This window comes from Branchiostoma lanceolatum, chromosome 1 (genome assembly GCF_035083965.1).
Source record: "Branchiostoma lanceolatum isolate klBraLanc5 chromosome 1, klBraLanc5.hap2, whole genome shotgun sequence".
In the NCBI taxonomy this organism is placed as follows: Eukaryota; Metazoa; Chordata; class Leptocardii; order Amphioxiformes; family Branchiostomatidae; genus Branchiostoma; species Branchiostoma lanceolatum.
Window position 1 is genome coordinate 13,789,569 of NC_089722.1, and position 25,769 is coordinate 13,815,337.

General features: G+C 41.7%; 1 protein-coding gene across 4 annotated transcripts in view; it reads right to left on the reverse strand.

The window, feature by feature from the left end:
- Positions 1-25,769, reverse strand: part of LOC136436161 (dystrophin-like) — a 229,422-nt gene that overhangs the window by 37,841 nt on the left and 165,812 nt on the right. For 2 of the 4 annotated variants that reach the window (XM_066429949.1, XM_066429944.1), the window contains 8 exons: positions 23,960-24,071; positions 22,196-22,273; positions 21,611-21,703; positions 20,483-20,536; positions 4,098-4,270; positions 3,035-3,191; positions 2,301-2,433; positions 721-899 (listed from right to left, as the gene is read on the reverse strand). In XM_066429949.1, the coding sequence (XP_066286046.1) occupies positions 721-899; positions 2,301-2,433; positions 3,035-3,191; positions 4,098-4,270; positions 20,483-20,536; positions 21,611-21,703; positions 22,196-22,273; positions 23,960-24,071 (979 nt within the window). The remainder of the gene's footprint in view (positions 1-720; positions 900-2,300; positions 2,434-3,034; positions 3,192-4,097; positions 4,271-20,482; positions 20,537-21,610; positions 21,704-22,195; positions 22,274-23,959; positions 24,072-25,769) is intronic. The other 2 variants (XM_066429956.1, XM_066429963.1) reach the window with 2 other exon arrangements.

The window sequence follows — 25,769 nt, forward strand, 5'->3', positions numbered from 1 at the left end:
ATTAACAAGTGGCCTGTTGGCTGTGTGGCAGGTTCTCCATAACGAATCCTCAAAGATGGTCTATACCTGCTAATGGTCTCATTTGCAGGCTCACGTCTGCGCTGAGTATCGATTCGGGGCCAGTTTCTTCTCACAGAAGGAGATAAGTGATGCTCTTGTTGCTAATGTTCAAGGACGCCGTCATTCTTTTCTCCGTAATGACTGAATTGAACTGATTAAATCGGGGGCGCAGCTTTTCTGGATGGCAGTGGAGGAAAATGAGTTTCAGACAACCTCTGCCCTGCGTGACATTGTTCTTCAGAATCAGACATTAAAAATCAATGACCTTAGATTGACTTTGTTGGACATTTAAGCTGAGGACCGTATCCATAGGACTTATTCACACTGTGTGCAGACATGACAAAATAACACACAAAACACTAAAATTTGGAAAGACACCGAAAATTAGAAAAATCTAATCCTTTCAATAGACATGTGAAACTTAATTGTAAATTCTGCAATGAAGTGGAAGAGTTATATGAAATGACTGTTGTTTTATATGTATTGTGTTGCAATCGTTTCACCAGCCCTGGAAGATTAGTACGGGATAGGAGCTTAAGGGTATTACATAAGGCATTAAGTTGACAATATTTGCTAGCCCCCCACCCCCTCGTCTTTCCTTGGTTAATATTACCGGTACATGTAAAATGCGAAACACAAAAGAACACAAAGTGTACATACGTTCAGCACGTCATCTATCCTCTTCTGCCAGATGTCCGACCTGCCTTGGAGCTGAGCCCACTTGTCCGTCAGTGTCTTGACTTGTCTCTTCAGGTTCCTTGCGATTTCCTTGGCCTGTTCTTCTGGCGTCAAGCCAACCTTGTCTTCTTCTGTGCTCAGCTCATCGCTAAGGCTTGTTGCTGTGGTCGAGAAGAAGTCGACAAGAAAGGATGTTAAGGACGACTTATTTTCACAAGTTCTGACTTCTATACACATCATTGTTACTTATATGTATTTCTGATTTCTGATACAGAAGTAGACCATTTGGTCTGAACAATTGAAACGACCAAGTTGATGGTTTTGTTACAATTATATGAAAGTGCCTAGACAAAAGAAATTCCACCAAAGCCTCATGCTACTCTGTATGGTCTTTGTACAATAGATTAGTTTCCTACAATTGTTGTACAAATATTACCATTCATTGTGTCATATGATATTGTTCAGGAATTTTAAATTGCCTATTTCCTGTCCAATTGTCACAACATTAACCTTGTTTTTTAACCACAGGTAAACAAACAAACGAAGAAGGGAAAATGGAGGGCTCAGCACTTCAAAACGTGTAACCTTCACTACATGTATGTTGGATGGAAATTCACTCTTGAGCAAAGCAGATAGGCTTACCTTTGTTCTGGCTGGTATAGCATTTCTAACCTCAATCAAAGGACATTCGCAGCTGAAGTAAGATGACTACACCATGTCAATGTTAGTGGATAAAGAAGAAGTGGTGGTGAGACATAAGGACAGCAGAGGTAGCAGCAAACCAGAGGGGAAACAACGAGAACATGACCCAATGTGGCAGGAACAGCGAAAGATATGGGAACCCCCAAAAGAATTATAGTCCAACACTTAACGGAAACCCCGAACAGGAGAGGTACATGTTAACTTCAGGTTTTGAGGAAAATAAAACAGACAGGTCTCAGACAGTTCACCTTACAGTGAGCGTCGTCATTAGTTAGGCACCACTGTACATGTAACTAGACCTGATGTGGAGAATCTGTTACCCTTAAATGCAGCAAAAGCTGTTTGGCAAAGCCTGATAAAAAGCCAATGGAAACAAGACTACAGAGGTTATCCAAATTGGTCCTTTGTTTTGACTGGCAATATCCTTAGTTTACTGCTTGGAGCCAATTTCATGAACGTGGTGGCACTTGTGTCAGAAAGTATCAATGTCAACATCCAAGTCCCAGCTCCTATCAAGGACATAACGTCCATGTCAGGAGGCAGTTACCTTAGGAGGCATTCATCTATGGTGCCAGTTATATCAGGTAAACTCTTAGAATTTCATAGAAACACAAGTGTTTTCTTGAAGGTCACAGTACTTTTAAGACGGATACAACAAGGTTTTGAATTACTGGAAGAAAAACTATCTTGCTGAACTGTCTGAGACCTGAACATCGTTCACAAAACTGGAAATCACTCCTTTTTAAAACATGGAACAGTCCAAGGTATGCCATAGATGCTGGCTTCTCTTGGACGACCGAACTTAGAAAGAAGGGGTGTACAGGTTGTTGAATTTGGGTGCCCTTGTTCCGTGCCACTACCTGTGAGGTCAGACTCGCCGCTGGTGTTGAGGGTACTCCTGCTGTCCTCACCTTGCTCCACCAGGTACTCCTTACCCGTCTCCAGGCTGGTCTCGATCAGCGGCCTCTTGTCTTCCACCGACTGACGGAAGAGCTGCGGGGAGAAATACAGAGGCATCCTCAGATTCTCTCTTGAAAGGACGTGCAAGTGTTATCGATGGCGCCGCTGTATTGAGCCTGGCAGGGTAGGAAAGGGCTTGTCGACTGGCTGAATTCCAGGAAGGCTCTTACCACCCATGATACCGACTTTGGATCAATAAGTGAAGAACACGGAACAGGGAAACGGACAGATGCAGTTTCCTTGTCCTAAGCCCAGTTACAGGGGAGGGCATATCTTTTCAATGGCATTTCCTAATCTAATCAATCCTGTAGTGCAAAACATGCCTTCCAAATGGTGCCACTTAGTGCCATTACAGCCTTCATATCAAATACACAAACTCCGTGTTCTACGTTCTGATACATCTATATATGCTATTAAAGAGACATATACACCTCATAATGTTTTACCTTCTGATACATTCAACAATGCTTCCAAACGTCTTTCTGCGGACGTACAGAACTTGCCTCAGAATATCGAATCACTGAACAACCGGATGTGAGTCCTTTGACAGGTTGAAGCATACGAATGGCCTGACAAGCTGAACCAGATTTAACACGTACCGACTGAACATCAGTAGTTCTAAGAAAAGCCTTACCTTGTGGTCTGCTTGCTGCTGCTGCACGGTGTTGAGGTCCCCTCCGATTGGCTGCATGCGGGTGAGTTCATCCTCCTTGATGGCGCACCATTCGATCAGGTCCTGCAGAGTGATGAGCAGCTGGTTCCACTGCTCGATATTGGCCTCCAGTCGTTGTCTGTCGGAAGAGACACGGAGACATCCCCGAGTTAGTCCATCCAATCTATCACCCTCCGGTGCAGGGAATAAATGGCTGCCGGCTTGATCCAATTGCGGGGGTCATACCTCATGATTATGTCTGTTGTCTTTATCAGATTTTCGTTCAGCTAAGTGCATTACAAATGTACCCACTCAATGAAGAGAGGGCTATCATCATTGGTTACGGCCGTTATCATCATACCTTGCTTTTATTTGAGCACTGCATCCTCACTTTTTATCAGTGAATTTTGATTTTCCCTGGTTTAAGAATCAAGTGATGCCAAAATAAGACAAATCCAGCCTTTGGAGATTGTCTTGCGTACCTGTCAATCAAATAAACAAGGTGCAGCTTGATGCTTTTTTATGTGGCTGATAGATGTCACCTGTCAATCAATGAGTGAGATGGGATCTAAACATGCAGAGGTTTGATGCCTCAGGGACCAACAGTTACATTTTGATATGGGGAAAACCACACAAAGTGTACAAGCGTTTCGGAAGGTGGGGGGTTCACACCCAAGCTGGTTCATACCAAAGACTTACAAAATGGTACAAACTACTGTCTCTGCTTAGCGCTCAGTACTTATGAGAAAGAGTATGACTGCCAGAGGACTAGCCCCCTGCTGTAGAGACAGAGATGGGCACTGCCCCACCTTATACACCGAAAAGTGTGGGAGGGATTTAAAACTTTTAAACTTAACTGATACCAATCGTTAATGTGCAGGTGTAATGTGGCTTTTCCACGGCTCAAGTTCAGCCATTCACACTAGTACTGGGGCACCCTTACTCGTATTGATAAGAGTATTGAGATTCTTAATGTGCATGAGGCTTCCCCATACACTGGACTGACAACATAATTTCATCATAGGGAAAACCCCAGAAACTGTACCTGATGTCGAGGGACTTGCTCCTGAGCGCCGTCCACCGGTCGTTCATGTTCTCCAGGCGGCGCTGGAGCATCTGAGCGTCCTCGCAGTGCTCGATGCTCTGCAGGATGTGGCGCCCCGTGTCGTTGAGCGAGGACCACACATCTTGGTGAGCGTCGATCTCCGCCTGCAAGTCCTACAGAACAACAGGAACAGACAACGTCAGTCTTAACGCCACTCGTTGAGGTGTTACTTCAGTCTTTAATTGATTGTTTAATTAGTTATAATGATGCAACAGTTAAGTACTCTGATGCAGAATTGAACTGTAATTTCCAACACAAAAATTAGACTAACCCAAATTTTTGACTGTACAACTTCAATGTCTGTCAAGGAATGACCAATACACCGCTTCTATGATGTCACATGGATTGATCATTCCTTGAGAAAGACCGGAGTTGGACAGACAAAAATTTGTGTACGTCCGATTTTTGCTGCAGAATAACTACCAACACAGATTAATTTTCAAGCTAACTGTTAAGCACAATGAATCTTTCTCATTTCCAAAACCCTAATTGCAGAAGCTGGACCGAACAACTTGACACATACAACAAAATAAGCCAAATGTCAACAAAATCTTGTCCTTCAACATATAAACAGAAATGTAAAATAAAGCTTTACATCACAAAAAGCAAAAAAAAATTTAAAAACAACAACAGCAGTATGAATCAAACTACAAGTCTGTTATGATTCACATTCTACAAGCTGGCAACTGCTACAGCTGAAAGGGAAAACAGATTGCAGCAGATAAAGAAAAAACAACCAACTTATGATTGATGTGAGTAGTGAGTACAGTACATTGGTACTAAAACACAACAACCTGTGTGACATCTAAACTTGTATTAACCACATACACTTCAACAAAGCTAGCTACTCCTGAATCCACTAGTTAGGCAGAATGTCAAAAGAAGTCAAACAATACAAACCATGACTGTAAAAGCCAAGTTGTAACGCTGAGATGATAAGAGTATTGCCTATGGTTCTTTATAACAAAAGCGTTTTCTTAGACCCCTAAGAAGAGTTCTCCCTGTAGCCAAGCTTCTGGTATGTTGCTATGAACCAATATGGGTGGTTGGGCATTGTGCACCAACAACAAACTACCAAGGAAGATCAGTAGAGTATCATGCCTCTTTAAGTGCCCTGGAAGAACTTCTTAATCTCACCTGGGTCCTGTTACCTGACATCAAAGAATGGAGAGTAAGATAACCTTGTTTACTGTAAGCAAGGTGAAATTTTTCACTGTCTTTACTTCAGGTAGGCGTCAGGTAATGTAGAGAAAGTTGTTTGTCCTTGTATAAGGTTTAATTCCTGAATTTCTTTCTCATGCAAACAAAACACAAAGGTCTGAGTATGACCATCATAATCCCTGCAGTCGTTAGCATACATGTACGCCACTTTCAACAACTACATGGCTATAAAAACTCTGTGGGAAAATAAATAAAGTGTATGAGTTTCTTGCATTTATCATTATACTGGCATGTACAGAAATTCAGAAAGGCAGTGTACAATGTACATCTCACCACCTCTCTCTTCTAAAAAATACCGAACAAATTCCAACATCATGACTTGACAAATGCCCTGTTGAAAATTGTTCTTTCCCCCCAAGACTGGATCTAAAAATAGCATTCGATAGCGAAAATGCTTGGTATGACGACCATGTTGCTACTGGTGTAGCTGGCGTAAGCCAGGCATTTCGCAAACCACAAATCACACGGAAGTCGCTTTAATCCAGCCTGTACCTCTTTGAGATTTACTCTGGCAGGAAAAACACAGCTTTGTTTTTTGTCATCATCAAGGCTGAGGCCTTACCGCAAGGAACGACACAAGTGTGTCTTTGTTAGGAGTCATATTTATCCCCCTTTTCTATGCAGTCTTACACGTGCCATGCATACAGTATTGAACAGTGTCAGCTCTGTTTTACATTGGTAATACAGAGGGTAACGTCAGGCATCTGTTTGCCTTTGAAACTGGCTTATGCAGAGAATGCCTTGAACTTCTACTTTTAAAAACTCTCAATGGATTATACCACTCGGCACGGGGTGGGGCAGCCTACACCTAAACAACCAATCAATTCTACTACCTCATTCACATACATTCCTCACCCAAGGCAGACAGCATTTGAACTTTCCTATCTTGAAAGCAGGGCTGTCTCCATGACTCGTTGTGACATAAAAAATCACCCTGTCCCCCCCTAAAAATCTGGACTTTCACAAAATTGATGAAAATGTATTTTAGTAAGCTTTAAATGACAAATTTGATAACAGAAATCAACAACATGGGCTCCAAAACAATGAGTTGGACAGAAAAAAAACTCAAGCTGGAGACAGCCCTGCTTGAAAGGCAGACAGAAATCCATGACTCGTAACATTCTGCACGGTAAAGTTCGTGTAGCGCCTGAGGATTACTTTTCCATGTAATGTCAACATTCGGTCAGGGTCACAGCTTCTCTGATGGAGCGCTCTGACTTCTTTCAGCCGGGGACATCAGTAACTGTCTGGATGGGTCTTGGCAAAACACTGCTGTCACAGAACTATAGCAATCTGGGCATTCCCTGATGGTTCTGTCAAGACCAAGCAAACATTAGTGGGTAAACGGACAGTGGGGCCTGCAAAGAGAAGCCAACTTGAATCCCACCAATGCAAGGCATGTGGGAATAACCACTCAAGCTAGTCTGAATGCAGCCCACTTCTTCACAAGCCATTAACAGGTGCTATACAGAAAAAGCTTGTAAGATCCGGACTGAGAAATGTTGGGGATTTCAATCGACTATAGAGGACCTCGCTCCCCCTAACACCTGAGTCATCTATGTCACCGTTGCCATGCCAACTGATGCAGGTGAGCCTAATGCTCCATCTGGGTGCAGCCTCTCTTTTAGCTGTTGCCGCCAAAACAGATGCAGGGCACACCGTGGGTTAATCCTCCACCATTTAGAACTGCTGCAAATCTTTCACAGGATGAATTTTAGTCATCAGTTAATCGTTTCAGGTTTCAGCGCGTCATACAATATTGCTGAAAATGACCTGTGTGAATGGGAAAATCCGCTCTTGCCATGTTGCATTTAAAGTGCTCCTAAGCTGCTCCTAGGAAGAAGCAAGAAAATAATTCTTCTTTCTCTCTCTCTCTCTCTGACAACCTGCCAAGTTAACAGTGATGGTAGTCAGCATTCCTGGCCCATGCACAAGTCTTGTTTTCAAGTCTGTACTGTCATTGGTGGGGCGAGATGGGAACCATATGTTGATGCAACCGGGGATCATCACCTTGAGGGTTGGACTGAACTTGGGTTTGACCCTCATTAACTGTTGTTTCTCTTCATTTCTCAAAGGGAAGCAATCCAAAGGATTCTGTAGGCATGTGGGGAATAGGAGCCAAACCAGAGTACGGGCAACTTTTGTGGCTGTTTGTAACAAAGACACTAAATGCATTTATTTACCTACTGCCAGATTAAAACGTACATGTAGGTATGAGTATAAAATCTAGTATTAGGAAATAGTAACAAAATAACGGAAGTTCTGGATCTACAGTCTATGTCAAATGCTGGCTGTGGTCTAAATACTTAAATGAATACATTCCGGGTTGAACTCATGACGCAAATCATAAAATCTACCAATCTGTAAGTTGATTGACACAAAGTGTGACTTTTAATATTAGTTTGAGATCATGTCCTGTTCAGAACAAATCTAAAACTTTCACCGAACTGCCATCATTTTTCTCCACATGTCTGCGATAGGCTTAGCATGCATTTTACAAGGCCACAGAAGCTTCAAAATCATCCAAATTTCCATTAACTCCTACACCAGCAACAACACAAATGTAACAGTTCCTTCCTAACCAGTGGGCATAATCAGCCATGATCTTGGCTGACGTTGTTTGTACCCCAAAGGCTCCGTTACCATCAACAGTCTCTGCCAACTATTTCTGGAAAGCCTGCTTTGCCTCAAACAGGCACTTGACCCCGTCACTTAATGTGCTCAAAAATGTGTGTTTACAAGTTTCCCCCAATGCCTAGGGTATTTTAGCGAGGCTGCAATTTAATGTTTGACTGGTAAAGGACTTTCAACATTTTGTTTCACAAAGGACAAAGTCGTTAAAGTTCAGTTGTATTGACTTTGTGATAATGTCTGACAAGCTACTAAAGTGACAAGAGCCAAGTGTTCAAAAGCAAGACAGCTCTAAATTCTAAGAAGCCACCATATCTAATAAATCAACATGTCATATACAACAGATATGAATATAAAACACTCCACTACAGCATACTTTTCCCTTCAATGAGTTCAAACTGCGGTATCCTTTCGTAGCAACTGAAATAAAACCTACTTCCAAGAGCTTTCAGAAAGTGTGATTCTGAAGTACATTGGTAAACAGGCTTGAGAGTGATTGGTTTGGAATGTAAACAACTCAAGAAAGGTGTATCAACAATCTTCGGCCAACCTCTGACCAAAACAGGATGCAGACAATGGGAAACAGCAACAAACCGGGGTACACAGTTATTATTGTTCTGGAAACGTTTTCTCTTGTGTGGAAGTCTGAAGAAATACAATTCAAATATTTGGAGAATCTGCTTTTAAATCAACAAATATAATTAAGAAATGAGGTGAAAAATATCATCCTGTACATTTAAATCACTGAGCACCTGAGCTGCTTTTAACATGCCAGTGCTTCTGCACAAGGATTATAAATCAAACCATCAGTCAAGGTCTAGTGCAACCTGGGTCATGGAATTCTTTTACACACATCATCCTTCAAATCCAAGCTAACCTTGACAGCTGGGAACCAATTTGCACTATACCACTGGTACATGTTAGTCCCAAGGCCAGAAAGAAACAGTTAAATTTTCCTGGCAAGTTTTCCCTTACACATTTCCCACTGGTCCTTGCCCTTGACTTTGCTGTCAAGGGCAGGAAAACAACTGATTCTCCTTAACAGCTTGGTATCTTTGAGTTTGAAATTTCATGCTGTTTCTTTGTAGGGCTATTCCCTGGCCTGTTCTATGGGTCATGTCACTTCTCTGGTAAGGCTAAAGGTAAACTTTAAAAGCAGTCGCCCTCAATTTAGGTGAAGCATGATGCTTTTCCAAGTAGTACTGCAATGCAGCTTCGCTATGGCCCAAGTTTTCGAAAATTCAAAGAAAAAAAAATTGTAAATGTACAAAAATCTATAGAGTTCAGTGGTTATACTTTTCCCCAAACAAACATTAACTGCTGACCATAACGGCACCAACCTCCCAGGATGATGGAAAGACCCTAATCCCAAACACAACAAATGGAATGGTATCAAAACAAACCAAAAGGTTACATTGAAAATACTCTAAACCCTGGCAGAGGTCCTATGATTTACATACAGGGCCTGGAGAAACCCACTAAGAGGGGAAGAATCTATTGCATGAAATGTCCACCATGAAACTTTCTATAGAGCATCTACAGACCATCTTCTTTTAGTACAGTAATATCCATCTTACGTTGATGAAGGTTAGACATCCAGGTAGTAAGATACAGCAAAAATACAAAATGTAGTTACTCAAGCAACTGGATAAAATGTTGAAACAGTCAGACGTTTCAGACGTCACTGACGAAAGACAGCGGATGCTATCTGAAACGTCTGACTGTTTCAAAATTTTTTCCAGTTGCTTGAGTAACTATTTTTGGCGTAATATCCATCTTATTGCAACAGGGTTTTAAATCACCCAAAAAAAGAATGCTTGTTAATCTCTGTAGTGCTTCTAAAAATCAAATCAGACAATTCAGTGTTGTACAAAAAGTACTGGGTGGCTGCCAATACTGTGTGTGACCATCTTCTTCTAGTAACATCCATCTTGTTGCAACAGGTGGAGAGATACAAGGAGTCAAGAGCCATGGGGTTTAGCAGATTTACAGAGTTGTGCCAGCAAAAACATCACCAGGGCTTCCTCCAACAAGCCAAAGTCACGCTAACACGACTCCAGAAGTACGGGAGGTACTCTGGTATCATTGGACAAGGTTACATTCTTTACAATAAAGCTATTACCCTGTTGGCATGCTTGCCCCACATAGTAGATTAGCAACCAAGTATTGTGTGAAAACATGAATCTAGTTGTTGTACTAAAGCAATTATGACCAGCACACTAACATGTAAACAAACTGTGGTAGTAGATATATAGCCAATCATCAAAATTACTGTATATATATACAAAATCATTCAATTTTGTTAAAACCTTAGGACCAGGAACTAATCACATGAGGAAGTAAAAAGTTTACAAGAAAACCTTGGAGGTACTTTGTATCAAACCTGTGTGCTGCAGTAAAAACACAAACACACCCACACCTAGAAAGAAAGATGGCAGCCCACAGAAAAACAACATTACTCCCATCAAATCCTTGCTCTACAGCCTACAGGCTGTTCCAGGCAGCCAGGAGATTTAGTTATCACAGATGGCCTATATACGACCTGGCATGTAAACACATCACTAGATTAGACGTTGTGGTAGACATTTCCCTCTTCAAAAACACTCCTCCACGTTGAAAAACTTTTCAGTACAATCCTACTTGGTGTTCATGAGATCAACAGGTGATTGCAGACCAAAGATTTACCTGTTCGAACTTTAACAGCATCTCTTTGACAGTGAAGGTCAATTCAATCATAGCATAAGACACCCATGAGACGGGAGTCTTGGTATCCAGTGTCGAGCTTGACAGAAAGCATATCCACCATCCCGTGTTCGTCACGCCATGGCATCCTGCTCCAGTCGCCGTACTTTCACCTCTTCGCTCTGTCCCGCGGGGGATCCGGTTGGAGTCTCCCGTTCTGGAAGTCCATAGCGACAAACTCACATTGACAAACTCTGTGCCCTCCTGCGTTCCCCCTGTACTCTTGGTGTCCCACTACCCATCCATCCGGAAGCAGGCATCCCTTCCAAGCCTTTGGGCAAGTCTTTGCGGTAAACCTATCCCCAGCATTGATTGCTGTTTTAAAGCATTCCAAACATGGTTTTCAGCCTAACATTTGCATTCCTGCCAAAAGCCTCCTCACTACAGCCCACTGCAGTTAGAAGACATGCCCATGCCAGGAACTCAGCACCCTGTGTAATGTCTTATCTCTCGGAGGATCACCTTTCTCAGGTTTTGTACCTGAGTTGGCCCTGAGGACACCTTTTTGGCTGTGCTTGAGTAAGTTTGAAGGGGCCTCCGGTGATTAAGGGTTTCCTAACAAGCAGTCCTGCTGCCAATATCCACATGCTAATGAGATGTTGAGAACACTGAGTTAGGCAAACTGACCGTGGTAGCAATGGACTTGAATGGGTTGTGTTTTGTGTTGAAAAATTCCCTAACTAGACAGCCAGGTATAAACCTGTCTGCTGAGGCCAGCTGTTGGCTGTGTAGAAGGAGAAGACTTGACAGACAAGACCACACAAGACAAACGCTTGTCAAAGTGGAGATAGAACATATTGCTGTGTACCTTGGGTTCTAGGAAAAGCTTACATGCATCAGAGAAAGGCAGCTCAAATAGGCTGAACTCCTTGCAAGGGACATTGGAAAGATCAACTGCGCATCACCCACATCATCCCAGATTACTCCATAAAGGCTGGCATTTTCTATCTCAAAGAGAAAAGAATCCCCCGAAAAAGCCTTTTCTTTATGCTTTTGGTCTGATGACATTTTCTTCTTTCAGCTACCTGTCCTAATGGAATGGTACAAGAGCTACAAACGAGAAGGGACAAATGCAGTCATTAAAGTAGTCCTTGCAAAGGATCTGGATACCATCATGATGACTATAAAAAAATAACCATAAAACGACTGGACTGGTCAACATAAAATTCAAGCCTGGCAAGTGTGGTCCAGTCATGCATGTAGGCCAGCTGCTCTGGTCCTACCTTGTGGACAATTTTATGAGTAATTTTATGACTTGCAGGAGGCATCATAACTCCATGACTCCTCCTATCTGTGGTTTGTCACGGGCGCAGTAAAGAAAGCTATTTGATGACAGTACAGGAGAAAATCATGGTGGCCTAAAAGTTTCTGCATGCCAAGGTAAATTGGTTGGAAAAGAGTACAAATATACAAAAACATACTCAGATACTGGTACAAGGTCGTGTGAAGAATTCTGAAGAAAGTGTTTTCTTCCCCGTCGGGGTAAAAACGTATCACTTCGTACTTTCGACCAGCTTCTATTTGCTTATTTTTTTTCTTGGAATCTCGCAAACGACAGATGCACACTACTAGATGCACACTACAATTGAACACACCCAGTCTCTCTACACTGGGATATGTCACACACACCTATAGGTTGACTAAGTAGGGTCAAAGAGCCAACTACTGTATACAAGAACCAAACTGCATGGCACTTAGGTTAGTGCTCAGGCAGTTCCGACTTCTGGCAGGTCTACATCTGGATGTTTGTATCTCACCACAGGGAGTGTTGTTGGGTAGGTTGGCCAAGCAGAAAAGTTTGGTGGGAGAAACTGTGGTAGAAATAAACAACTATGGGACACCTGGACTTTTAAGCCAGCAAGAAGTTTGTGCAAGGGCTGGAAAATTAAGTCCAGGAAGGTGTACTAAAATCTCTTTAATCGTACTAATGATACTCTTTGAGTCAGTCCTTTGTTGATCTTAAATAGTTTTGAACTTGGTATTTCCCCAAACATAGCAAAAATTTATAACACACATCTCCTAAAACACCTCCTGTGACGAAACCTGCAATCATCATCTTTTGAATCCATCCCTGGGAAATGAACACACTAAACACTTGTCACATGCATTACAAGGGGCTTATTTAGCAATCAGTGACCTCAAAATTTCTGGAGTGCACCTCTTGGGAATTGGCTACATGGGTGGGTAAAATCCAATTTCCCCATTCAAATTATGATTTCACATCTTATCATCTCACAAATCAAAGCTGGTGGCTACAAACTGACATCCAGGTCAAAGGGGGTGAACTTTCCTCAACTCAACTCTTTCGAATGCTGCAGTTTCAACTGGTACTGTATCATTTCAAAAAGTTTCACCAACAAAGATTGTATAGTCTTTAGTTTCTCTCTGGCGCTGTAACCATTTTATCCTTTATGTTGTACTGTTTATTCCACACACTTCATAAAGACCAGTACAGTTATTGGCCATTACATTCTTCGTATACAATACACTTTGTAAAAAATAATACAGAGAACATTTTACCTTTGATTGCTTTTGTGTCAGAACCTCTACCTAATGTAGGTACAGCTTCCGAAAAAGTTGTTGTAAGATTTCCATTTTAAGGTTACATCTCTCTGGCATTCGAAGTTAAGTCAGACAAATTGGGGTTGTCTTTATCGTACCTTCTTATCTTATCTTGTTTGTCTATATGGTAAAGCTCACAGCAGTCTCTCACTCCCAGCAGGGCCCAAACATGACACAACCTCTCCCTACATAGCCATAACTCACTGCAACCAAATCTCGCCTCTCCTAGTTCTACCCTCTCAAGTCCACCCCAGGAATGCTGGTATCACAGGAAGGCTATCACCATACAGGCCCCAGAACCAACTCTGAAGCTCTGGGGCACCAGTAAATGGAGAGTTAGGAGCAAAAGTGGGATTAAAAGGTCCTGTAGAATGCATTCCTATAATATAACTGCCCTTTTAACAGTTGGTGATGCCATATATCATCTCTATCTTAATGCTCCAGTCGCCTGCATAGAAGTCTCTTAAGTCTGTGTTTTAGGCCTTTAGTGCTGTGATAGTAATACCTTTTCTTTGGTCTAATGTACAATTTTCTGATGGCTGCCATGTCTTGAAGTGAAGATTGCCATTTTCTACAACATTTGCCAGCTACTTTGGCATTTTTCCCTCTCCAGTTTTGAAGCGTTTGTCCTGATATGTAGCTGTCATCCATACTGAGGAATGTTTTCATTATTACCAAACTCCACGGTGGGGTTGAGCTTAGAAGACCTTGAAACTTAGTAGCAGACTCCCCTGGCTCCGGCTGCCAGACACAAGATGTCATTAATTCTACAGGGTTACCCCAAAGTCAGACCCCAGCGGGTTCAAAGGCTGGTAGGTATGGTCAAATACAACCTGGGGTCAGCCCACAACAGAGACACACCACATATATTCTTTCAACTTCCCAGCATGAAAGCCAGAGGGAATGTTGGCATTACAGGGAGAGTAAGGACTACTGTGGACAACAGTGGCTTCTATTTGTTTCAATTACACAGTATAAAGCCAGCTGCTCTCAAAGTGCTTTGTCCCTGCAGGGTATCTGCCTGATTTCCCCAACATTGAGTTTACCCATTAAATAAGCTTACCTTTGGTCCTCTCTACTTCCGCTGACCGAAATTAAGGTCTCTAGATCACGGTTATGACAGATATGTTGCAGATTGGAAGGTTACAATAACATACACAGTACCATATATCACTGATGAACAGAATCTACCAGTACCAAAAGAACATTACACATTTGAAAAGGAAACAAATACACTACAAGCCCTCAAGTAGGAACTTAATCTGCATGAAAGAATGTACAGTAGCCCTTTTTGTTAATCTATCTGCTGATAAGTCTGTCAAGGTTTAGTTTGAACCTTGGCCAAAATGTGAGTTTGTTGTCTTTGACAGTTGGACCAATGTCAAACCATGGGAGGGAGGAAACCAGAATTTCCGACAACTACATCTACCATATCTCTCCTTCAGCAATGTGACAGGCATAATTAGACAGAATATAACAAAAGTCTATATCAAAGCAAAGGCCACAGGGCACACGCTAAGCTAAGGAATCTTACTCCATCCTTGGTCATGAACAGAGCTATAAGAAATCAGTCATCACCTTTTCGTAAGTGGTAGTCACAGCGACAGGAGTGACACGGACAGTGGCCGGTCGCTGGTTTGTCTGCGACACCCGGACCGTCCACTGCTTCCTCTGCACACAGGCACTGGTCATGGCCACTTTCCAAAATGGTGGGGGAAACTTCCAGCTTGGAAATTGAAACAGTTGCCGCCTCTACTACCTCAGGGAAAAGGGGAGGGGTTACCAGCGGGAGAAGCCTGTCAGGGCGGCCCCCCAGCAGAGGTGGGGCTTAAAACATGCTCCTCAAACAAATGAGAGCCCTGGAGATGGAGAATGTGCCCAGTGTAACACACCAGGAGGAGGTGTGACAGCTTCTGACAGTGGCCAGCTTATCTGAATATGCCCGATGTTTTGGTTGAGATTTCAGGGAAAGTTTGGGAAAATTTTTCCCTGCTCATAAATCCTGCGGAGGTCTGCTGTTTTTTGATAAGAGGGGAGGGCCAGAGTGGGAAGAAATGACCCATATGCTTCCACTTAAAACATAGGTCTGTGTTCAGTAGAGGGGAACAATATGGGCTTTGTAGGCAGTGCTAGGGGACCCAGGTTGGTATGTTAGCTCTGCACTAACAAATGTATACCAAGGGGTGGCCTTTAAAGCCTGTGGGGATAGATGGGGTTTTAATGATGTCATGCAAATTGCCTTCAACACATGAGCTGATTGGTTCGGCATATGGTTTAACATATGGTCAATAAACAACATGGTCACAAAACATTCAACAACCTCCGATTTTGGCTGCCATGGTGAATGCCAATGTTCATTCAAGGTGAACCACATCCAAGTGTGTCTTGTTGACACAAGCAGACTCTATGTAAACCAATCATTGATGAAATATAGCACTGTAGTCACACTTACTACATTTTCCAGTAGGAACAGTACTGCAAAGAAACTTCCTATTTTATGAAGACCAAACTAAAGAAGTCTTTAGGGTCTCAAATTAGTAAGTTATATGCCTCTGTTATTCCAGTGGAAGTAATTACCTTTTATGTACAGGACCTATCCAGTCATCCAGAGAGAATGGGCATTAAAAGGGGAACCATCCTGATTACAAACAGACTTCTGAACTAGATATGATTTCTCTTTTAGAAGGCATACTGCAATTCAGTTTATTACTGCAAGAGGGGGCTAACAATCTAGGCGTTCTAATACATTCAGCAAACACTAATTTTAAATCGATTTTGGATTACAAAAATAAATCATAGATGGTAATCTTTATCTTGCAATATCTGAACTTTTGCGAACAAAAATCCCATCATCAGGAAAATATCATTGCAGTCATTTATTGTATTTTACCACCTACTGTTGCCTGTGACATTGATTTAAACCAGCCTTCCCCCACACAAGTAATAACTTCCACCACTCATACATCTTGCTCTGATAAAGATATGTTTCCACTCTCTATGAAATTAAAGCAGGAATGCCAATACCTGTCCCTATTCCCCTAAACCAATGCATAAAATTCCCCATGGAGAAACCCTATACCCAGCCCTATAAAGCAAACCAAGTTGCCAGAAAATTGCCTTGCATCTCACGATACCAAGGGCTCTGTATGAAGGTTTTGTTTAGTGCAATAATATTCTAAAATTTGCATCAAATTCTTTGATTACAAATCAACTTAAAAGCTGGGAGGGGAAAGTTAAGGGCTGCAAACTGCAAAGTTTTAATTCATCAACCATACAAAAATATGGAAGTCTGTGGATAAAAACCCAAGAGCTGCAGCTACAAGAGTAGGAATATACCCCATGCACTGCCTCTAAAGAATCTGTGTTCAGCAACAAGTAACAAAACTAGAACTTGCACATAACATCTCAACTTGTGACTGACAGTGCCTTAATGACAAAGGGGTTCCCTGGGGTTATACTTTACCATTTTTGATTTGCATATGATTATAAACATCCAGATGTCTAGACCAACTGTCTCGACAAATAAAGTGTATGCTAGGCGGCAATCAAGTGAACTTTTTCCCAACGATGGTGTTACTTCATGCATGCAAACAACTCCAAGTAATATTGAAAAACCTAAACCCAGAATTTCATTCGGAATTTCCTAAGTGAACAATACAAGTTACTTGAAAGTTTCGATCAGCGAGTTTGATGAGAGTAAAGACTAAATTCAGATTTTGAATGCAATATTGTATTTTAGGGGCAAAGTGTGTATTATATTTCAAAATTTGGTGTAAACTTGTGCCAAGTGGAAAAGGTTACCTAATCTCATGTACTGTCTCAGTGAGGAAGAACAGTACTGGGGCCACTGTTATCTGATATGCTTCATTGTTTGAAAAGAAACAAACATCAATCTGTCTATGACTGTGCCAATATATATAAATGAGACTGACACATTTTTAACTCCCTGTCTCTAAAACAAACCCAACTACATGCATGTCATACTTGAGACAAGATGATCATGATTAAGACATTCTCTTGAAGACTAAAAAACAACAAGACTTTCAGAAGACACAGTAAAGGGAACGAAACCAAGCCTTGTACCCTATCATGATGTCATCTAGTAATGGCAGGCTTAGACACATAGACACACTTGGAAGACAGCCAGTCAGATAGGCTACTATCATGACACAACATCTCTTCCAGTGCCTGACAGCTTCTAAAAGCCTTTATGTGGGGTTGCTTTCAGAAGATCATGGCTAGACTCAAGCAAGGCGATTCAAAGGAATCAGTTATTCTAGAAACTTGGTTTCCTGTCTGTGTAGTTAATGCAGGCGACATAACCAAGGCATCAAGATATAAGCGAACAACAGGCTAGACTGAGGAGGGCTCCATCCTACCTTTATCTGCTTCACGTGGTATGAAGCCCTGATCCCCATTTTTCTTCTTTAAAAACCACAGGAAGAGGAGAGAACACCACTACTTCCTCTCTTGGTGCATGCAGCAACAGAATGAAAATCCACATGCAAATCACCCCTGTTCCCCCCAGCTGTTTTTCTTTTACAATCTGCGTTTCACACCTTATGTGTATGGCTGATTAGGACTTTCACGACTTCCTGCCATATTCTCCATTGTGCGGTTAATAGGATAATTGTAGCTGCGTGAACTTTCCCTCCTCTTCCTTTGTTTCACGCAAATTCACATGTTGCTCTCAATGGCTCTTCAACTAATGGGCACTTCTGTTTTCCCAGGTTGTGTTTTTAATGTAATACACACTACCAGTAACAAAAGGTTGAAAGCAAACAGGCAATTTCAACTCACAAGAGTTCCATAAATTTGATCACAGTGAAGACATTATCAAGTCAAAGAGTGTACCAATTGCCTGGGGGTTAACGTAATGTGGTTTAGGCTAGATGCAATAATTCCTGATACTCATCAATTGCCTTTTATCGCATTAGCAAAGCAGGAACAGAATGAGGTTTTCTCTTCATCAATATTGCTAGTATTAACTACATGCCATCATTATCTACAGTCAGAGCCAAGACACCCGAGTTCTACTTCCATACTCGCTCTGTCAGTGTCAGAGGTTCCTACAGCTGAACAAGATTACAGGGTTCCTATCTAGTGGAAGAGCAATTTTTCTTACCGTGTCCACCTCAAACTCTTCCCATTCCAGGTCCGCCCAGGCAACCCACGAAACCATCCTGGCCAAACAAGACTGTCCAATCCACTTTACACAATTTCCTCTGTCTTGGAATCAAACAGACGGCAACGTAACCTTCCCAAGCTGCGGGTAATCTCCAGAAAGGAAAAGACTTTCAAAATCCTTTTCTTCAGGTCGTCCTCTCTCCCCTGTCCTCTCTCCCCTGACACTACGGAGGATTTGGTATCCACTGGAGGGGCTAACCATCTACTTGCTGTCTTTCCAACTGTCTGACACGGATTTCTCTTTGTCAAATTAGAAATTCAAGACCTGTAATCTGGAATTCTCCCCCCTATCAGGTCCCTGCCTGGTCTCCTCTCCATCACAGCTGCATTCCTCCACACCATCTGGTCTACTTGCACATTGCACCTCCTTATCTCAAAACAAAAACTTGGAAACTTATGCTAATCACTCTTCCACTTCCTCTCTTCTTGAGCACACTTCTTCCAGACAGGAAAAAATCCTGGAGAAGGAGCAATCGAATAACAAACATACTCATGACATCATGTCTCAGGAAGAATTCCCACAACCACGAGAGATAACCTCAGGAAAACTTGAATTCCGGTTAGTCTTTGTGCAGACGGAGCAGAAGGTCAAGACTACAGGCAGTTCTTTCTAGAGAACACTTGTGGCAGAACGTCTGCCCTGTACAGTTGTGGTTGAACTCCCCCTCCTGACCTACTGACTTCTTCGGAACTAAAAACCACTTGGTAATGGAAAACAGACTGGCCCTACAGGTAGGTAGAGGAAGATGAGCAAAACAAGTCTCTTCTGACCTCCTTTCCAATGGTTGTGGATGTGTGGAGTATATGATATCAACTCACTCCTTTACAAATTGTAACATTTCTGAAGAATCGTTAAACTATGGACCTGTGCAAATATGAGGTCATGAGGGGAGGGGGGGTTGAAGGTCGTCTACTACCATTTGGCTTGTTGTGTTTGGCCCTCCTTCACACCCAAGTGAAAAGAGACACCCCTGGAAGTTAGGACAACACTAATAGACTTATCAGTCATTTAAATTCATGATCAGGATCCAATTAAACCTTTCTGGTTTTAGATAACATGGAAACAACATCAGGTTTACAAGCCCAAAGTGCAGCTTTGCAAATTAAATCTGTTATACAAAAGGAAACTTTTGTGGTAAAAAAAGGTACCTCCTTTCTGTTGATATTGTGTTTCTAGTGGGAAGTCCCACCACACTGGGGAAAACAAACAGGAAACTCAACATGGTGTTGTTTGTGTTTGTGTTGTTCTGCTCATTAACAGGAAAACAACACATTGCACAGGCACACAATGTCCGAGTAAACCACACTTTCCCTTGTCAAAAAAGGCAAGGATTGCTTTGGGCAAAGTTTTATACAGAGATATGTTTTACGGGTGGGGGGTTTACTGTAAATGCATTTAGTTTGTGTGGTTTTAATTTCGCGGAGAAAATGGAGTGTTTTGCATTTGAAACAATAATAGACAAGGAGGTAGGAGGGCAAAAAATTTCACAGTGCTTTTAAGGTTGCGGCGAAGAGCTTACTGCGAAAACCGCGAACATTAAACCACCGCGAACATTTCTGCATTTACAGTATCTAGCTAGAGCAAAGAAGTTAAACCCTCTTTTAACCTGTTGGGCTGGAGAAAGATTGGTTCTGTCAAGTTCGCCCATCTAATGGAAAGGTCATGTCACAAGGGCAGATGGAAGATTTTCTCCACTAACTTCCTGAGACATCGACTACATCTTACGCTATCGAGGGATTCCTGCCCTTTGGTAGAACAAATATCTTCATGAACATGGTGTTTTTATGTGCAGTCAAAGATCCTTTTTGATAGCTCAGATAGTAAACTCTGTACTGGCTGCTTCCATTACCCTTTGCCTGACTGTCCCTTTGGAAACAGCAACCCCCATGAATAGTGGCCTCCTGTGAGCAATCATACTGGTGTTCGGTTAATTCTCCCTAACTAGATGATATTTTCTAAGAGTTAGGCAGAAAACACAAACCTTGCTTAGCCACACTTGTAGACCACGTTCCACCTTCCAACTGCAGTCCAGATTCTCTTGAAAAGAATGAATGACATCCCTCTTATCAACGCTATCTACTTACCCAGTCTCTTTTTAACCATCACCGATGATGAGTTCCCTTTTTCCAAACAATCCCAGAGAAGCACCGTAAGAAACTTTACGACAGAGACAGATGCACCCACCACAGACAGTATTCAACACTGTGACTCAAACCGTGCCAAGAAATGAATTACAAGCACCATAACCAGTGGGGGAAAAGGGCAGGATCTCTATCATGTTAAGAACGGGATAAATGTCGAGAGCGATCATGTAAGACGGATCCCACCAACCTTTTAATCTAGTCCCATCTTCTACACTTCTACACTTACCCATTGCTCCTTCAAGTAAATCACCAGCAAGAGTTAAGAGGGTTTACGAGAAATTCCACCGTGCACTTATCAAATTCACATAGGTATGAGCCCAGGATTTGAACCCTGCACCTGTGGCTTGCTGTATTACACCATGAAACCTTGATCCACCGGTTGTGGCATAAATATCCATAATGACATTTTAGTTGTTAGTGAGAAAGTCAAGACCCTGGCACCTGTGATCAACCTTATTGACCCTGCTGAAAAACCACCAGACAGAAACCACAGACATGTCACACCAAGGGAATAATTTTCCACACCACAGGTTTAAGGTTAGAAAAAGGGCACACGGTACATACATATAATTGAGATTAACCGTCATCCAGGCCTGATCGGAATACACATGAGTGCTGTTTGAATTTTATCATCTACTCAATCAAAACTGTCATTATCATGAGAACTCAACAATCAAATCATTTTCAATCTTAACTATTGATTTACTGTATAAACAACCTTGTACCCTGGTTTAAAACAACAGAATGAAAAGAACTAAAATCAGGAGAAAATAATTGAAAACCGTGCACCACTGCAAGCATTAAAAACAAGTTAAACTCCAACTTAAACCCAGTTAGTTTGTATTCAAACTGCAAACCACACGATGCATAACCAACTAAAACTAAACAAAAAGGAAATTATATAGATAAATTAAAGAAAAAAAATTTCTTGTTATTTTGACACCACAAGTAAAGGTCAAGTTTACCAAGTAACGGATTAAAGCCACAGTACAGCTCCATGCACCCCAGTACTTGGCACTCAATATTGAATTGACAGACGATGTGGACGACGTAGAGTTCTGTGGATTAGGGAATGGCACAAGATGGACAAATACAAGAGTTAACACTGGGCCGCAGACGGCATGCAATGGACACACAAATCATGGTGGTAGGGTGAGGTGGAGGGGTGAGGGATAGGAGGGGAGGCGTGTGACTGTTGGGCTACAAAGGGAAGGTATGGAAAAAGGGTGATTAGAGACAAGGGTTATAGACACACTATTTACTGGTGATAAAACTAAGGCATGCAATATAAAGAATTCAAAAGAATGCTATAAATTTTACTGAGGAAGACGATGAATACCGAAGAAGGAAGATTTGTAGAAAATATACAAGTCTTAGAGATGATATTACATGAGGTTTAGTTATGGAGTGAAAATTAACACATATAACGAGAGTTAACTTGTGTTTGGTGATCATCTATGGCCCTCCATCTTATGAAAGTTGTCTTACAAGAAGGAAGACTCCCTCCTCATTGTTTGACCTGTAACCTTTGCCCTTTACACCTAACCTACCCTGTACTGGTCCCTCCAGACTTTGAGGTGTTCCTGGTCGTCCAGCACACCATCTCTGCTGGTCTCCTCATCGAGTACCTGCAAGTACAACAGTCATATCATTAGCAACTCACACATAGACACAAAATCTGCTTGCTTAAAGTTTGTGAAAACTTTTCTTGTTGAGGTAGCATTTTGGTATCAAATTTGTAGTGGTCACAGGTTTTGGCAAAATGAGCAAGGATAAAACGTTTATATCTTTCCGGGAGAGAAAACAGAACTTGATGAGAATACTGAATCAACTGGACAATTCGTGCTCTCTTTTTCAGGCACCTTCAAAGTCCTTCTACCCTTCTAGTTGTTCTATCTATATTTTCATCGCTTCTTCAGTGTCTTGTGCACCACTCTAATGACATACAATGTTTCCTTCAGCAATAGAAATCCAAACAGCATCTTTCAGACCTCTATTTGGTCATCTATCTCCTGTAGGCATGAAGTGTCTTCAGAATTCCCTGAATTTTGAAGATGCAATCCAAGATTCTGCAATACTTCCAGGGAACTCTTAGTCACTCAAGGCTCGTTCTTGGGATGATGAATGATTGCTCCTTCATCTTATCATCCTCCTTCAAAATCCTACTTCCGGTCACGTCTCAAAAGAACTAGTAGGAGCCCATCATCCTACAAGCCTATGCGATGAAGATTCACTTCCCATCAAGGAATAAACCATTTGCCAGGTAAATTTAAAGCCTTCAGGAGAAGCAACAGCTCACTTGGTGACGTGGGCTTTACACGTACAACGCAATTGGTGTCCACAAAGTCCATGCAATTTCAGTATAACAGAAGGAAAGCTTTTGAGCTGGCTCCTTGAGGTGAAACAGAAAACGTAGCTTGAAGTTGAAGGAAATCCTTATTGAGAACTTCTCTTCCCAAGAAAGATGTTTCTCAGGGGGCGATGTTCTGTCAAGGACGTTTGAATGTACAGATATATGGGGGACCATATTGAAGAGTAAAAATAGCTCCTTTTAGTAACATCCTAAGTCCTTCAATTTGTCAAGCAACTGCAAAAGACATAGTGAATAAAGTACACACCTCAATCATGGAGTCAATGCAACTTCCTGTTTTCACTAATTTGAATATAATGAGAACTGAGTTCAATGATAACTCTAAACAAGTTTAGTTCAATACCTGCATATATCAAACACCTTCCCCCAGAAATTTATTCCTTTTGTTCTAAGCATAGAGAAACTGCTAGAAGACTGATCCTGAAGCTAAATGACACTGCCGCAGCAGAACACAGTATACATGTACTATAACTAACAGACATTCTTTAACCTTTAGCACACTGAAGTAGCCTTCAGTACCCCATTCTCTATTGGTTACAGAGTTAGGCAGCAGGGAGAAGGTTAACCTTTTTCCCTGCTGCCAAGCTCTGTAAACAATAGGGAATTGGGTGCCAAATGGCTACTTCAGAGTGCTAAAGGTTAAAAAAGATGTTGGCTAGCTTGAGCATTATTCTGCCCCACATATATACAGCTTATGGTAACAGCTAGGAACTGTAAATGCAGAAATGATCACGGTGGTTTTATGTTTGCGGTTTTCGCAGTGATCTCTTTACACCGTGAACATAAAACCACCACAAAAAGAACTCCATTGTGTGACTGCGTAGCGCTACTACTGTTTCAAATGCGAACTCGAAACCACAGCTAATATTTTTTTCCCTACCATGAAATTAAAACCCAGCGAACATTTCTGCATTTACAGTATATATATATATCTCCTCCTCACCTCCATAGCTGCCTCTGCCTCCGACAGCCAGGCCAGAAACTCCTCCAGCTGCAGGCTGAACTTCTGCAGCTTCTCCAGAGCGTTCTTCAGGTTCTGCTGACGCTCTCGGCACCTGTCAATCACAACAGTCGGCTTGTCAGTTACCCATCCACCGATATTAATCATGATTATCTTTATTTGCATGTTCTTTCCCACACGGGCTAAATGCAGTGGCTATACTATTACATCAGAGACTACAGGTAAACTATTGTTACCTGTGATGTCGATAGTCAATATAAGCTGTATGGAAACAATGCATTATGAATATATGGAAAAGACACAAAGGTCTAAAAGGTAGTTTAGCCGCTGCCAAACAACTCTAACTAGTCATAGAAAGTTCTGTGGGCCTCACTGTAAGTAATGTACAAATGTACAGTCAAACCTGTGACCTCCTCTACATAAGGACCACCTGTCCAATGTGATAACCTTTATTGTGATCCCTTAGATAATTTCTAACATTAACACAAACAATAAGAATTCTGTCTATAGTGACCACCTGTCCAGGTAGCCCAGACTTTCTTTGTCCCATCAGTCAAGTGTTTAACCTTCTCCCTGCTACCTGACCGTGTATCCAAATTTTGTTAGTAGCAGGCAGAAGGATGATGGTCAGAACATTCTTCTTCAGAAATTAAGTTTAGACTTGACAAGTAACATCACAATCAACCATTACTGCTCCATTCTTCTCTATACAGAAACCTGTATATCATGGTTCAAGCTCGCATCCTTCACACTGCTAGAACTAACTCTATTACCAATAGCTTAAAGTCATGACATAACTCTGTTACCCAAAAGTCTTCATTCTAGGAAATATTTCACCACCAATCTATGTTTTCCCAGGGGAGTTTAAAGTAAAGCAGACATCTATTTCCGACCACAGAGGTTTTCATTAACAGGATTCTTTCAGTGAGACAATTTATAAAAGTTAAGCAGACCTATTTATCAAAAAGCATTCAGCATCGCTTCATGAGGGGCTCATTGGTGAGTATCCTTGACCCTTACTTTTGTTCTATATCAACAAATTGGTCATACATCAATCTACTACTGATACTGATACATCCAATCCAGCCTAGATGAAATGTTTTTGTCTTGAATCAAATCATAAGGCTAAAAGTTGCCTACTGTCTCAGCAGGGGACATTTCAAGATTGATGGTAGACATAAAGTCTTTGTACAGCTACAAAGAAGTCATTGATCATTTGATACCGACAATTCTAAAATGTACTGGAAATCAAGACCCATTCTGCAAGATCTACGAATCAGAGTGTCTAAATAGGCCTGCCGTTCAACTTGAAATTCTGCAATGAACACAAAATGCTGAATTGAAAGACGCTCATTGATTCTTTCCTGTGATATACGGTACATTTAGTAAACATTAATTATGATATTGGCAACCCAAAAAACAAATATGCACAACTCTTGAGGCCCAAGTTAAAAAGATCAACATAAATTTCTCAGAAACATTTGTGCAAAGTTTAAGATGGCACGACTCCAATATGAGATACAGAAGTCAATGCAATCTGACCAGACTGTGTAGAGGCACAGCTTTCCATCCTATTGATCTCTTCATCTCTTACTGGACATAATCAGGCCACAGGTAAAGAGTCTATCCCCCCTTATCATCCCTCACCACAGCCTGACCATTACTCACCAAACCAGGCACGTAATGAACCCACAAGGAAGACCTCCTGCCCTAATAGCAAAACCCATTTATCCATCCTCTTCTCAATAGCTGTGCCCATCATGGCACTCTTCAAAATACACTCCAGCTTTGG